General features: G+C 43.4%; 1 protein-coding gene across 3 annotated transcripts in view; it reads right to left on the bottom strand.

The window, feature by feature from the left end:
• rptor (regulatory associated protein of MTOR, complex 1) overlaps positions 1 to 16,759 on the bottom strand; it is a 176,272-nt gene that overhangs the window by 115,025 nt on the left and 44,488 nt on the right. For all 3 annotated transcript variants that reach the window (XM_079500161.1, XM_079500162.1, XM_079500163.1), the window contains exon 5: positions 439 to 597. In XM_079500161.1, coding sequence (XP_079356287.1) covers positions 439 to 597 — 159 coding nt within the window. The remainder of the gene's footprint in view (positions 1 to 438; positions 598 to 16,759) is intronic.

Genomic DNA, 16,759 nt, shown 5'->3' with positions numbered 1-16,759 from the left:
TATAATCTGGTTAAAATGCCTGTGTCTCTGTATTAAATACTCTTGCTGGGGACCCCCTTAACCTCGCCTCACCAGGCTTTCCACCACCTCGGAGGAAAGCCTGGTCTCTGTTTCAAAAGTCCGTATGATCCTGTCGGGAGCGGATGATATCGTTACGTCATGTTGTAGTATTGTTTTGTAGGCGACAGGCAGGAACAACAGGCGGCAACTTCCTTTTCCCTCAAACAATAAAAGCTCTCGTAGCCTGTAGCTTTTATTGAGAAAAATCGGTTTGAGGGAAAAGGAAGTTGTCGCCTGTTGTTCCTGCCTGTTGACCATCATCCGCTCCCGACAGGATCATATACCTAAATGAAATGGTGCCCAGGCTAGGACCCCCTGGAACCTCCCCAAGGACCCGACTTTGAGAACCAATGTTCCACACTACACTGTATGCATTACCTTATTGAATACCCAGATCTCCCCGTTGACAGTGGGCCGGGGCACCCCATGGCCGTTGTAGTGGAAGAGGACGCGCTCTTCCTTGGCATTGCGTCGAAGTGATGTGCACAGCTTCTTCACCTCGTCCACCGTGGGGTCCAGACTCTGTTTGTAACGCGCCTGGACAAGGAAAAGAAAAAGGACAAAGGAACAGAGCATGTTATGCAAGATAGTTACATTTTACATTTCACCACCTTTGACCATATTGAGGCCTACATAATATCCATGTTTTAAGACATAGTAGTCTAATAATGGCATGGCCTCCATGCCCAGTCTTTACATTTAACAGTGAGATTTGACAGATTGGATTTTCAAGTTCAAGTTGTTTTTTCAAGTACAATCCAACTTGAACAGTCTTTTACATACTTCACCACTCTTCACCTTCAGGATTTCATGACATACCGGATAACAATATACTGTAAACACGCATGCATACAGATATAAGGACAAACCGTGTTCTAGACAAACATTTAAAGTTGTGGTTTGCCAGAACAAACACAAATGGAAGTTATCAGGTTCAGCTTGCTAAGGTTGTCTGTGTGCCATTTAGATCAGATATCAGGACCAACAAGCCAAGTAAATGGGCCTTGTTGGCAAGTTCATGAAAGATACACCATGTCCAATGAGAGAAAATGGATACTGATCTAGTTCAAAGCCAGCACTGTATAATGTAAGTCAAATGCTCAAATCCTTGCTTTGTTCCTTCTGCAAATCCAAGGAGACAGGTAGTGAAAAGTATACTCATGCATTTATGAATTGAATACACAGAACCAGAATGGAAATAAGCCCTCAGGGCTTTTTGTGTTATCTTTTTAGCTCCATTACATAATTGTACTACTGTACTAAAATGGTAAATGGTGCATTTATATAGCGCCTTTATCCAAGGCGCTTTACATAGATTGTGCATTACATTCACCCATTCATACACCGATTGCGGCGGAAGCCATGCAAGGTACCAACCAACACATCGGGAGCAATTTGGGGTTCAGTGTCTTGGCCAAGGACACTTCGACATGTAGACAGGAGGAGCCGGGATTCGAACCGCCGACCCATGGATCATTGGACGACCTGCTCTACCTCCTGAGCCACAGTCGCCCCATACTAGTAGTACTATTTGCAAACTGTTAATAACAAGTATTCAACAAAATTCGACAAAACGTGTCACCTCAATATTAGACAATTTCCCAGGATGTCCTGTTTATGGTCACACACACACCCACACACACACACACACCCACACACACCTATGTCAATGTGGCCGTAGGCCAACCGGCCGGTCCTCCCTGAAGCCAATTTGCAAGCTGAGATTGCTTATTTTCGTGATCAACACAAGTGTTCCTTGAGATTTTGACTTGCCAACCTTTGAACTACTTCGTTTTAGTGTGTTGCACGCTGGATAGACATCCATCTTAGATGCTAAATAATTAGCGTCAATGCTAGCGAGCTAAAATGAAGCCATCCTTGCTCTAGAAAGCGCCAATGTTCTAATCGGGATCACCGGATAATCAGCAAAGACCTGAGTCTGAACATCGCGCATTTTATCAAAACCATGGAGAGCTCTGTAGATTTAGAGTTATTCAGCTTTTTAGTCCGGCTGTATACAAGTAGTGAACCGCACTGCGGATGCGCGAACCCATCTACGATCACTGAAGGAGGAAAAGGAGAAGCCAAAAAATAAAATATAATAGAAATCAGCGATCCGGTTTGATATCAATAATAAAGCATCTGACGTAACGTTCCGCCAATAGCGGTTGCCGGTTGGATTCTAATTGGCGGAACGTTCTGTCACGAGCAGTTCATTTGTTAAAAACTGGAAGTGGACATCTGTGATGCGCTAAGTATTATGGTCAAAGGACAAACAAAAAAAAGGAAACGGGGAGAAAACAGACTTTGCACCTTGGCGCTGGGCAATTTTCCTTATCTGAACAGGTCTTGATAGCAGAGCTGACGGGCTGATTCAATTTCGTTGTAATCAGAGAGGAATACCAGAGGGCTCAGAGCAAGTCTTGATGATATTAAGTGGAATCGGATAATGGTGTTACTGTGGGAATTGCAGCAGTGTTAGTAAAATGTAATGTTGCGCATCAGAGCTGATACCAGCGGTGGGGCAAAGTAATGTTGTCAGAATATTTTAGAAGAGTGATGTAAGCGCAAGTTAATTGAGGAGAAATAATTGAGAAGAGAAGGATGTAGGGTAGAGAGAGAACAAGAAAAGTTTTCATACAGTGTCTATCTTTTCAGGAAGGTGTGTGTGTGTGTGTGTGTGTGTGTGTGTGTGTGTGTGTGTGTGTGTGTGTGTGTGTGTGTGTGTGTGGTGTGTGTGGTGTGTGGTAGTAAAGTTGGAGAGACATTGAGAAACTTTCCTCATTACCGTCTTGTCTCCTGAAGGAGGAGCTCTAGTACCCAATGGAGACCCTTGCAGGCAAGTGCTCCATTCTTCCTCCCTTCCTCCACCCAGCTGACGTACACTTCAACTATCACACACGTCTGACAGTAAATATATATATTCCCCTGCATATCCATCAAGGCCAGAGGAAACAACCCTTTTTAACAGTGTGTTCTCTACCTGGCCAGTCACCATTCATCATTGTGTCAAATCCCCTGAACAGGTGACCTTTTCAAAATAGCATAAGCATTTAAGACAATTAAAGCGAGCATGGTAGGAACAAGGGAACGTAGCCTCTTTAGGCTGTCATAAGCTCAATGTTCGAGTAGGCAACCTGACTGAATAATGTTCCCAGCAACAGGAGAGGGAATATGGCAGCACATCTTAGTCGTGCTTCTTGGAGCAATACGGTTAGCTTTAACTGCTATTGTTTTTAAATGTGCTATATAAATAAAGATGACTTTACTTGACCTTTCTCTGCAGATCACAGACTTTAACAGCCCTTTAGGAAAGACCCTAGACCCTTTAGGTCTAGGAAAATACTTTGCTTCAGTTAATATGAAAAATTGTTTCCAGAGCTACTATTTCAGCAACCGGTCCATGTGTAACCCATGTGTTATTCATACAGAATACTTCTACAGTATTTTATTGACTGTAGATAATACACACTTTGATCTTTTTGAGGGGCCCCTCCTATGCCCAGCTTTGTGTGTTTGTGTGAATCATAGCAATGATTTGATTGGCTGATCACCCCATAAGGATGATTTGATTGGCTGAGTAAAGTATATATTGAGGATGAAAAGTGAGGTGATTGGCTGGAATGGGATGATGATGTATTATGATAAGAGCGCCCCTCAACTATAGCCACTATACGACCGCAGGTCGCATTTACTATGAAAACCTGCATCTCCCTCCCGTCCGTCCGTCCCTCCGTCCGTCCATCCGCCACCCACACCTTCATATATGGTCACGCCTCGTGACCTCAAACTCTTAGATCTTCATATATGGAGTTGACCTGTCAGAAGTTCAGAACAGGTGCTTCCCCCTTTTATCCATTTCCATGATGCTGAAAACAGGGAAAGGGAGTTTTGTTTTAAAAGTGTGCCATCTCCCTTAGGGGCTACTAGCAGGCAGCACGCTTTTTTATCTCTAGGGCCTAGGCTGCTATTCTTTACAACCAAAAGGAGCAAAGTGGTTTTAACTACTCTACATATGTGGCTACTGTATCCACAGAGACTGGTGCTACATAGAGACTAGTGCTAAAAAGCAGTGTCCTAAAAGGAAAAGGAGATACCCCACCAAAAACTTTCTAACAACTTCAAATGTAAAAAAGGGTGGAATTTTCAGCAGCACATATTTCATCCTTACTTGTGAAAGACACAGCCTTGTTCAAGTTGATACACAGAAACTGCTCAACGACACGTTAGTTCGTAGTCGTACAACAGTGATGGCTGCACCCGCTTGGCTTCAAAGACAGGAAACAAATGATGCCGAGTCTGACCCACGTCCTCTGAATCAGCATTTCACATTTAAGTGGTTTATGTACTGCAGATGAGAAGCACACCGATATAACATGCACCCAGGAAGTCAAAGAAAGATGAAAGACGGGAAGAAGAGGGAAACACAAAGCGCGGAAAAAAAGAGACCAGAGACACAGTCAGTCCTATTCTGGCTCTCCTGCTTTTCAGATCAATACAGTGTTGAGAAAATTACTGTATGCCATTACAAAGACCAAGTGCACAAACACGCTCACAGATCTTTGCACATTTAATTTGGCTTAGGGTCATCCCTTGCCGTTTCTTATGGCACTTCTCCTATAAAATGAGTATGTGCTGTGTTCGCACTGTTGCACAAGGCTTCTTGTGGAGACCAGTTAGTGATCCACAGCGGTTATCGCTGTCATTGCGTACATGTCGCCAGAATAACAGAAGGTGTCCGGGCGGAGACGTGCTGTTATCTGTGCTACTTTCTATGTTCTGGGATTACAATGCTTGTCAATAGACGCAGGAAACTGTATTGACCCTACAGATCGCTCGGTCATTTCCTGTTCAGTTCAGTGACTCCTGCCTCTCTCGCTAACACACTCACGCAGGTTTTCATACACAAGGGACATGTGAGGGCTGCAGTGCTATCAAGATTCCTTGACATTGGGTCACCTCTCACTTCAGACTCAATAGGAAATTGAAATGGCTGTGTAATGGTATGTGAGAAACTGCAGTATACCACACACACGCACGCACGCACGCACGCACGCACGCACGCACGCACGCACGCACGCACGCACACGCAAGCAGGGATTAAAGCCCAAAAAAATCCCAGGACTGAAAAACATGTCGCCAGAATAACAGAAGGTGTCCGGGCGGAGACGTGCTGTTATCTGTGCTACTTTCTATGTTCTGGGATTACAATGCTTGTCAACAGACCCAAGGAAGCTCTGAGAAGGAAGGGAAGTGGTCACGTGACTGGGCTGCGCCATGACACTTTCATGGACACTTTCATGGGAGCCAAACTCACACCGGAAGTGCAATGAATACATGGCAGTGAATGAAGCCAGCTGGACCAGCTCATAACAAACATTATTCATGAACAATTGAGACCTTTTGTAAAGTAATCACTTCTGGAAAATAACAGAAGACATATCACAGGTTGTTTTCTAATCACTTACCTTTCGATGTGCACAGAGTGCACAGTATATAATTTTATCTGAGGATCTAAACAGCAGAGGTATCGTTTCGAAGGCTCCGAAGTATCGCGATATTTGGCTGCCAGACAGGAAACGGTGGGAAGTCTCGCGATACTTGGTGCGTTCAGAAAGGTACTTTGTGCTCTTTAGATACCATACCTCTATAAAAATTACACAGTGTACACATTGAATAACAACACAGCAGACAATAATGTGTTACATGTCTTCTGTTATTTTCCAGAAGTGATTACTTTACAAAAAGGTCTCAATTGTTCATAAATAATGTTTGTTCATGAGCTGGTCACTGAGCTCATTGACTCCAGTGCATTCTGCCAAACTTCCGGGTAGTTTGGCTCCCATGAAAGTGTCCATGAAAGTGTCATGGCGCAGCCCAGTCACGTGACCACTTCACTTCCTTCTCAGAGCTTCCTTGAACAGACCCAGGAAACTGTTCTGACCCTACAGATCGCTCGGTCATTTCCTGTTCAGTTCAGTGACTCACTGCCTCTCTCGCTAACACACTCACGCAGGTTTTCATACACAAGGGACATGTGAGGGCTGCAGTGCTATCAAGATTCCTTGACATTGGGTCACCTCTCACTTCAGACTCAATAGGAAATTGAAATGGCTGTGTAATGGTATGTGAGAAACTTTGCAGTATACACCACACACACACACACCACACACACCACACACACCACACACCACACACACAGGGTAGTGTGCGCCCTTTTAATTTTACTCTCTTATACATAAAACCTATATTATCGATTTGACCAATCTAAGTAAATGATGAATCGTGCATCCATGACAGTAGTTTATTAAAGAAGCTTGTGGCTGCTATATTTGTACACATCAAACACGGGGAAACTATGTCAAAAGAACGATCAAGCTGAGCAGTCACAAGGAGCATGAGATAAGATTTCAATACACTATGGCGTGTTATTTACAGACTGAGATACCTGAGCCCAGCGGCTGCTTTTTTAATCATCAAGGTTGATCTTATCCACTAATTAAAACCAGCCTGTTCAGCCAATACATTAAATCAGATGTATTGTTTCCGTCAACATAGTGGACTGCTGGTGTCAAAACACGCAAAACCAACATGTTGTTTACAATGTTTGTCACACCACAATGTGTGATTCAATGGCAGCAACTTACTTAGTGTTAAAAGAAAACTAGACTGGTGCCCTTGCAAGTCGGGAATATAGGTCCACCAAGTTTGTGCAATAATTTGTGATACAGCAGCACAAATGCTGAAAGATTTGGTGCATCCTCCACAGACCCGCGGACAGACAGTTATTTGTGGTTTCACCTCAAGGTCACCTGGGCCTGGGGGGGACACGGCAGATTTCAGGTCAATCGGTCGGACAGACCCAAGTTATGCCCGGGTCAGACACAAACACAAAGGTTCCGTAAATGAATAGATGGATGAAACTGCACCAATATATGACAACATTATGGATAAGCTGACTAAAGAGGTGAGCTGAAACTGTGTAAACACTGCCTGAAATACAGTGTGGCTGTATACAGAAGCTGGCTGTCTATGACAGGGTCTGTGTGTGTGTGTGTGTGTGTGTGTGTGTGTGTGTGTGTGTGTGTGTGTGTGTGTGTGTGTGTGTGTGTGCGTAGAGCTAATTTCATAAAACGCTGGATCGATCAAGTGGTTTGACAATTAAGTATGTTCAACATACGCATTATAATTTATATTTTCTGAAATATAAAACTCAATGGGGTTGTGAACGTCCAAATACTTTAGTTTTAAGGTGTACTGTATGTCATTTTTACACATTGGGTTTTCATGATTGCTTGATTTGGGAGAGAGAGAAAGAGAGAGGGAGCGTCAGGTTACGCTCACTGAACCGAATGAACCATTCTATCAAATTATTGCTACTTGCTTCTTAATACTTACAGCAAGGAGTGGTCAACCAGGACGATTTTGAGAATTTTAAGAAAATCACAGTTGCACACTGCAGAGCTATCAGAAGGCTCCCCTTCCACAAACACGATGTTTGCATCCATTGTGCCTAGCTGCTGGCTGAGGAACCGTCGTGTTCGTGTTATGCGTGTCAGCAAAAGGTTTGCAAACTTCTCTGAACTTTGATATAAAGAATTAAAAGGTGAAGCAGTCACGCAATCTCAAATGGTCCGTCCGTCTGCCTGTACCTCAGCACACGGCACACTGCACAGTAACGTCCGCAGTGTCTATCCTCCACGGAGGGAGCCCCACGTGAGTGGCAGCCTCTGCCCTAAGTTGTATAACTTGAAACTAGGAAGAGTACATTCAAAGTGGAACAAACCTGGATATATCAACGATGACCTCAAGAAGTTTATATCGACACCACACTTTGTCAGCTCAGGTACAGTAGGACACAATTATTTCTGTTCCATTTCTAGCCAAATTAATGAAGTGTTCCTGTGAGCTGCCTGCGAGTAGGATTTCAATATTGTGGAAACAAAGCTAATGTGTTAAACCCTGAGGGAAGACAGTGGCCACTGTAGCCAATTAAATGCTCAGAACAAAGGGTTAAACTAGGCCGGTTGTACAGTAGGAAGTTTTAAAAAGAACGACAAATTGCTGTAGTTAGTTACATTTTCTATTGCGCTTACATTGCTTACCAACTGTACATACAAGTAGAATACAGAATCAATATAATGAGCTGCAATACATGTGTGTTCTGTGCTTAGATTACCTGCCGATTCCATTTTAGAATACCTATTCATGGTGAAACGCAAAAATAGTAATAAATTACTAGTAAACTATTTACTATAGTACATATTGTAAACTGTAACTGACTTACAGTATTACCTAAAAACACTTGCCCCCACATAATCAGGATAATATACATCAGGACTATTGAGAGAATCCTGAGCTGCATCAACAGTGGTTGAACTGCGGCGTCCTACAGAGGGTGCTACGGACAGCCCAGCACATTGGATCTGCTGCTATCTGATGTATTGCACAAAAATGAGTCTAAAAGTCTACTCGTAAGCGTTATTCATAGTCTGGATTTTCGGTGGTGAGGTGACCACCGAACTACAACATGACGTCACGAGCCGCGGTGAAGAGCAAACCACCGCTCCAGCCCTTCTCTGTTTTTACTCACCACCGATCAACGTTATTTCAGCTCCGGTGGTCACCTCACCACCGAAAATCCAGACTATGAATGAGCCTTTAGACTACTACAGAGTCCACTTTTTGAGTACACTTAGTACACTAGTTTTCTCATTGTGTACAGTATGTAACTGGCACTTCCTGAGAAGCTTGGACAAATTGTGACGTGACAAATAAAGTTGAAATTGAAGTAGTCGAGTAAGCCATCTCCCAATGTCTTTACATGGATATACTGTATGACGCTAGGGCATTCACTTCTAGTCATTTTTACTAGTTGACCAATTGCCTAGTTTTACTAGTCGACTAGTATTATGTAAACAAAAAAACAAAACAAAAAAACCTTTTAAAAAAAAAGAATACATATTTGTACATTTAAAAACTGTGTACATTGGTGACTATAACTATAATCTACCTGATCTTGAGGCCTACAAAATCGGGGGAAAAAGAATGTCTTATCAACTAGTCAACTAGTACCAACAAGGTCGACTAGTGGATTTACTAGTCGACTAGTAAACTAGCCGACTAGTTGCTTAATGCCCTATATGACGCACATATGCACAAATTACACACATGCACGTAGTCACAAAGCTTTCATCGTCTAATTACTGCCGAGCTACAGCAGCCAGGACACCATTACCGATATCTGGTTGAGTGAGCTGAGGAGGTTTAATAGCCTACCTCTTCCACATCCCACCATCGATTACAATTAGTGCTTCCGCGATCAAAACACTGGAAGCTGCCAGTGGAATTCTCAAACCCTCAGAGCAATTGTGCGTTGATAGACTGAAATATTACACTTTCAGCTGAGTAGTTCTGTGTCTGCTGAGGATTTGTCCGTGCACCGTTACGGAGATAACAACTCGTCACGCAAAGGATTTAGTGGACTTTTCACCATGATGTACCATCTGTAGTATTTGGCACCCATCTCTTTGTCAGGGTTTAATCGGGTTCATTTGAAGTTTGAAGATTATTTAACTCACTATCTGGCCAAACCAAAGCAGACTGACCAAACTAATGACGTGACCATCCCCCCCTGATCTTGAAAACTACTGGCTGGATAGCAGTGAAATTTGCTGTGGTATGTCACAGCAGTAGTCCCAACACTCCCATTGGGGCCAGTGTGTTCAGGCTGAGTCACATGGTAGAAGGCAGGATGAAAACAGGAGGGTACATGGACACGTCACCGCCCTCCTGCAGACATAGCCTACACCACCTGTTTGGACGTTTCCCACGCACCATTCTGTCTCACACAGCACTTTTGGTTCAGAGGCACGATCCTGAGGATGCATCTGGACAGTGTTTGGCTTTCTGAAATGTATTTGTGTTTGTGACAGTAGCTCCAAAAAGGATGAAAGGGCCCTATCTTGCACCTGGTGCAAAACGTGTAATTGCTAGTTTTCAAATGATGCAGTTGTCAATGTCAGTGCCCATGTTGTGTAAATATGTACTTTGAGCCCATCTATGAATTATTGGTCTTAAGATGAAGTGTGGCCAGGCAAACTAATGCCATCTCAGGGGGAGTGAGAAAAGTCTGGTATTTAAAAGATTATATATACGAGAGAGAGAGAGAGAGAGAGAGAGAGAGAGAGAGAGAGAGAGAGAGAGAGAGAGAGAGACAGAGACAGCGTGAGAGAGAGGGAGAGAGACTACACTTTTCTGCAGTCTAGGGTTTTCTGAATAATTAGGCTCAGAAACGTGCTGTGATTGATATGACCATGTGACATTTTGATGTTAAAGTTCTAGATCTTGCCAGTTTGCCCCCAATGTCACACAGTATAGAGATAGTACATCTCAATAGGACCTTCCTGGCTACAGTATAGAGATAGTACATCTCAATAGGACCTTCCTGGCTAAAAAAGGATGAACAGATATAAAATTCTATTACTTTTCCCTGTGTTGATTTATTATCTCCCTGCTCCAAGAGAAGCTGAGGCTTGAGGAGAGCAGCAGGAGTCAGGATGCTGTGCTGCCTCTCCTCTGACTCAGTGTGAACGGGCGACGTAACTGGCAGAAGGTCTCAACAGTATGGACTTGTGCCTCTGAAGATGAAAAGGACGATGTGGTGACTCAGCTTGAAACACACGCGCACAAAACCTAAAAAAGTTAAACCATGAAGGAAAAATAAATCGGAAAATCTTCCCTCTGTATGGTAATTTGAGTCTGCTAGTTTGTAAGGAATATGAGCCGGTCCACTGAGAAGATTAGATAAATCAATGAGACGTCTTACTTCTATGACCTTAACCAACCTCACTTCCTGACTCAATTACCAGCCGCCCTCCTTAGGAATATTTAGCATAGCAATACATGCCTCTCTTCCCCCTTCCTGCTTTCATTGATAGCTTAGCTCGTTGTTTATGCATCCACACACAGCTATTATTGTCTTGTTCCATCGCATTTCCAGTAAGGGATTTCTTTGGAGAAGGGGGGTGTCATAAGCATGTGTACGCATGTGCGTGCGTGCATGTGTGTGAGATTGAGGGTTGGTTTATCTTTTCAGGAGAAAATCACGTGTGAAGTGAGCAGTGAAACTATGCTGTAATTGTTATACTGTACTGAACTCCTTTACAGACAGACACGCTGTCTGAAAAAGACTGGTGTTACTAAAAACTCAGCTTCCCATCATGCACCTGTGCACAGTGTGAAGCTCAACAGCGCCATTGTCTCACCTGTTGGTAATCTAAAGTTCTAAATAGACATAGGGAGACACAAAGCTACATGATGGAGACGGTGTGCCCACCGCTCAAAAAGCATATGCTGGGCATACATCCTCTGTAGCTGGTTCTCGTGTGAAAATATATGCAACAGCATTGGCCTTAGAATAGGGCAGCAAACTAACCAGCCCCTCCTATATACAGGTTTAATGTTTGTTTTTAGTTAAAAATGCCATTGACAATGAAGGGAAAATGTACGTCATCTTGTCCCTAACACAAACATTAAATGCCATTAACAATAAAGAGAATTTAATGTTTGTTTTGTCACTGGTTGTTTTACATCGCCATCACCTAATCAACATATGAGTTAGACTTTAACACTTTCGGGCCTTAGATTAATCTATCCATCCTATCTAGGCTGCCAGAATTGATCTATTACCTTTGGAGCATACGCCGAAGTATTTGCAGCTTTGATCGTTTGTTGTTGTTAAGAAAAACATGCAGCCACAATGCGAAACGGCAACAGCCTCGACAGCATGTTGTAGTCCAAACAAACGGCCCGTTCACTTGTATTGAACTCATTTCCCCAGAAGCCCTAGCAGCCCAGAGCATGGCTTGATTTCCGGTTTCATCGTCATGCCTCGTCACCAGGTCCACGACAAATCCGCTCTCTTTTTAATTATTAAAAAAACGGCGAATTAAACACATTAAACAAATAGCGGGTTTAGCGTATTACACAGCACCGACACATGGATTAAATAGCGGGGAATGTGGGTTACGCAGTAGAACTGTTCATATATTAGCGCCCCTCACTTCACACAGGTGTGATTTTTCTTTTTAACCCCTTCAGGGTGGGAACCCCTTTTGGTGTTTTAATCACTGTGTTATAGTTCAGCTATTGAAAAACAGCAGATCTACAAGCTCATAGCGCAGCACCGAGTGCCGTGCTATGCAAATCTTTGAATATTCTTTCAGACCGAATGCTTTTAGTTTTAACTCAAATCTTTGCTTCTGAGGGGTCCCTGGAACAACATATTTTCAAATGGGGGTTGGCGGCCAATTACATATAGTTTTTGGGGTCGTATTAAATATTGAGCAGCACTGATATAGAAACATAAGGGTAGGTATTTCAGGTATTATGTCAGGATTTAGAAGGAATTTGTAGAATCGTCCTCAGGTCTAAATGGGTTAATATTAATTAAAAAAAATACACTGCAAGTTACTAGGCAATATTTGTTTCATTCCTATGGCACCGTTGTAAAAGTGACCCATTTGGTTGACACATCTTCCAAAACTGATATAGCAAGCACCCATTCCCATGCAGTCCCTGCCTTGCTTTTGGGAAGCAGCTGCTGCTGTGCCATCAGACAGATAGCTAGTCACAACAAACTCAGGTCAAACTGGCTCGTTCAAGTGGCCATTCTTTCCTGAGCTGCCACCTGCCTATTACAGCGTTTGCCTCTGCTCTAATCGACTGCCGTCCCCGATTCCCCGCTAATAGACTTACAGCGGGTGGTGATGGAGGAGGGATTGAAATGGGCATGGGCAACACAGACCATTACTCTGAGAGAGATGTCTAGGGAACTAGTGCTGTGTTTGACTGAGGGGTGTGTGTGCGTGTGTGTGCGCGTGTGCGTGTGTGTGTGCGCGCGACTGTGTGTGTGCGTGTGCGTGTGAGAGAGGACTCTTAGGCAGTGAACACAATAATGTAAAGAGCTGGAACTCAGAAATGAAAGAGTTTTTTGCGACCGAGAGAGAGGGAAAAGAAAGAGCGGATAAGTCAATGGAGGGGAGAGTAAAAGAGAATGAGAGAGTAGAAGCCGTGTTTCAGTGTTAATTTTGGAAAGTGGACCAGTAGGGCAATTGAGGAAAATCGGGACCCTCACAGGAAAACACAGACACAAAACACACAGAGATGAATGGGACACTGTGTGTGTGTGTGTGTGTGTGTGTGTGTGTGTGTGTGTGTGTGTGTGTGCAGTAATTAATCCTCCTTTCATTCAGAAATAGCCTGTAATTCAGTACACAGAACGAGGGCGCCACCGGCCCACCGGACATAATATACACACACAGTGATGCACACGGCGGATGTTTGCGTTTGAGCTTCCCTCTACAAGTCTAAGATACAATAAGAGACATGCTCCTTCAGCCCCAGGAGATATCTGGAGTGGCATAAGGTTTCCTGGCCAAACAACCTGATACACAAACTCACAAGCACAGTATGTGCATGCATGCGGGCGGGCGGACACACACACACACACACACACACACACACACACACACACACACATGCACGCACACACACACCAGAAGGTAACCCGGCCCTCATTTCCTCATCTGTATTGATTGCCGGTTCTGTCACTAATAATAACTTAGTGAGACCCCTAAAGGGGTCCCAGAGACATATTTATAGCTGTATCGATGAGGCCGTATCTGACCCACATCTCAATAGCCTAAAGTATTACTTAATGCGTGTGGATGTGTGTGTGGGTGTGTGTGAGGGGGGGCATTTTCCATTTGCACTAAAATACTCCCAGAACAGGTTTATGACTTGCCCCAATGTGGGCTTTTATGTACAGCGTGTTTTTATGTCTATTTTCATGTTTCTTTGTCACCCGTGCCAATGTGTCAATTTTACGTGTGTGTGCGTGCGTGCGTGCGTGCGTGCGTCTAGTGCTCACAGACAGTTTAACTGCCATTAAGATCCAAGGATGGCGAATTGGGACATACAGTAAGCCAAAATCTGCCTTTCACATACATCTCTATTTCAGTTCCAATAACTAATTGGACAATCACACACAAAGTACATCTCCACAATTTAATTACCATTTTTAGACACTGGATTTATTACACTTAAGCCTGATTTATGTTTCTGTGACAAAGTGTCCTGTAGCATGTCGCTCGGCTCGACAAAATTAAGGTATTTTAAACTGAAAAGAGTGTTTACACATTGTGCTGACGTACCCATAGTACAGTAGTATGAAAATGCCGAGTGATGTGTCACATGACACAGTTTAGAGTGTGGGAACGAATTTCCAGACTTGGATCAACATCTTAACACCCTGAGCGGCATAAACGGAGGTCTCCGTCCTATCAAATAGTAACGCTCGACGCTCAGGACAGAGAATAAACGGACAGAACTTTATTGATATAACAGAGCGCATCGCTCCACTGGCTGGGAGCACCCGTTGGGCAACATTCAATGTAATTTCCGGTTGGGACATCATCCAAAATGTTCGCCCCCATTTTAGTTTGGCAGGCCCATCGCGATCCCATCGCTGGTCGCGTTAGAATTAATCATACCTCCCGTTGTTGTCGATCGCCTCGGGGGTGTTTTGGCTACATCTAGCTACTTCAGCTACATCCAAGATGGCGCATCTTGAAATGTGCTCCGTTGCTGCAAATCGCTGGGCCCCCTGATTTAATGGTCCTAAATACCCCCGGGCGTTCAGGGTGTTTTAATGTGTGTATTCATAAACAAAAATGTATGTGTAGTATAGCTGCCAGCCAGGACAAACGACACGGACACTAGGGTCAGTGAGGTAAAAAAGGAAAAAAAGAAAAAGACCCACAAAAAACCCCTTTAATTGTGGAGCCCTTTGGCATGTTTAGTGATTAATGTGTGTATGGTGCGTGTGTTTGAGACAGAGAACTACACAAATGAGTAAGAGAGATGTCTCTCTCAGATGTATATGCACATGTAAGTGGGTATGTCAGGTGGGTCCCCTTTGCCATGATTAATGAAGTGTGTGTGTGTGTGTGTGTGTGTGTGTGTGTGTGTGTGTGTGTGTGTGTGTGTCTCACTGTTTCTATGATTATGTTTCCGTGCCTCAGGGCATTAGTGCCTGTGGAGACCACGAATGCAAGAAAATGACCTTCTTCCAATATATGCAGTATATGTATGTTTGTGTGTGCATACAGTATGTGTGTTCATTACTGTAAACGTAATACACACACCTCCACCTACTGCTCCCCCAGGGCTTGCAGCACTGGAGAGGTGAATTTAGTGCATTTTCCTGTACTGTATTTTCCTGCTTCATTCCTGGAAAACTGACGTACACGTTTGATTTAAAAATAGGTCCCATAAATTGCAGTCTAACAGCCTATTGGTGTTGGGAGTGAGGAGTAAAAGATACCCCTCTCCATTGAGAAGAATAATGCCAGCCTAAGAGGCTACATTCATATCACATTAAATATAATCAGATTGACCAGCATGCTGGAGGGGGGCTTATTAGATTGATGTGGCTCCTTCCGGAAATCATAAAGACAAGAATGTCAAAAAGCATTCTGAAGGAATGGTAACGTTATAATGGGTGTTTATATGCCGGAAGGGTAAACGTGCCGGGGAAGTCAAAGAGTTGCATTTTGACAAACCATTGCTTCCCAGTTAATACAAAGACTCTCAGTGCTATTGAAATCTACACATGAAGACATGTAAGGAACATGAATCCAGTGAAAAGGGGGACTTTACCCACAATAAACTGAACCCCGATTTTCCAATAATGGTTTCTAGTACATTCTGTAGCTCAGGGATATTGGCGGGAACCCCTTTTGGTGTTCTAACCCTTCTGGACGGAAACCCCTCTTGGGGTTCTGTACTGTATGTACAGTATTAAAAAAAATTGATGCTGCTATATAAATATTTGAAGTTTTTCAGAACGCTTAGTTCAGGATTTAGAGGGCTTTTTAGAATCGGCCTCAGTCCAAAATGGGTTAAGGCTTTAGTTCTTGCTTTTGATATGAAATCCCTAAAAAGATGAAATCCAAGTGTATTACCGAAAGATGAACTACAATGTTACCAGCAGTAGCCCTCAGCATGGCTTGAAGCCACTCTATTCAATACACCATGACAATTTCAAATTAAAATTACATGAATTACATTCACTACACGGAAAACTCTACCAGCTACCATATTGGAGATTATGTGCTGAATTAATTTATTTTTCTTTGGTGTAAAAAATACAATGAAAGAAATAAAGGAATAAGATAGCAAATTCAATTTCACATTCAATATGTATTGTATAACACTGATCATGGTTTAAAAAAAGTCGTTGAAAGTGCCTTAGGGCTGGCCTGGGCCATGGCTCAGTGGTCCAGGCACCTTGGCTGGTAATCCAGTCTGGCAGTGTGCCGCGGGTTCGACTCCCGATCCCGACGGCCTTTACTGCATGTCTTCCCCCCCATCTCTCTCCCCATTTCCTGTCAGCCTACTGTCTGTCCCTCCATAAAAATATAAAATAAAAAGGCGAAAGCCACAAAAAGAAGCATTTAAAAAAATGCGGTGGCTTAGCCTTAGGGCTGGCTTAGCCTTAGGGCTAAGCCACCACAAGAGAAAGGACACAACGTAACAGTGCTTGCATCAGAAGATACCTTTAATGAGGCTACTTTGTTGACATTTGGGTCCAAATGAAACTGCCAGGGAAGGTCATTAGACCAAAACATCAATG

Source organism: Electrona antarctica (genome assembly GCF_951216825.1).
Source record: "Electrona antarctica genome assembly, chromosome: 4".
NCBI classification, from domain to species: Eukaryota; Metazoa; Chordata; class Actinopteri; order Myctophiformes; family Myctophidae; genus Electrona; species Electrona antarctica.
This window is presented reverse-complemented; position numbering and strand designations above follow the sequence as displayed.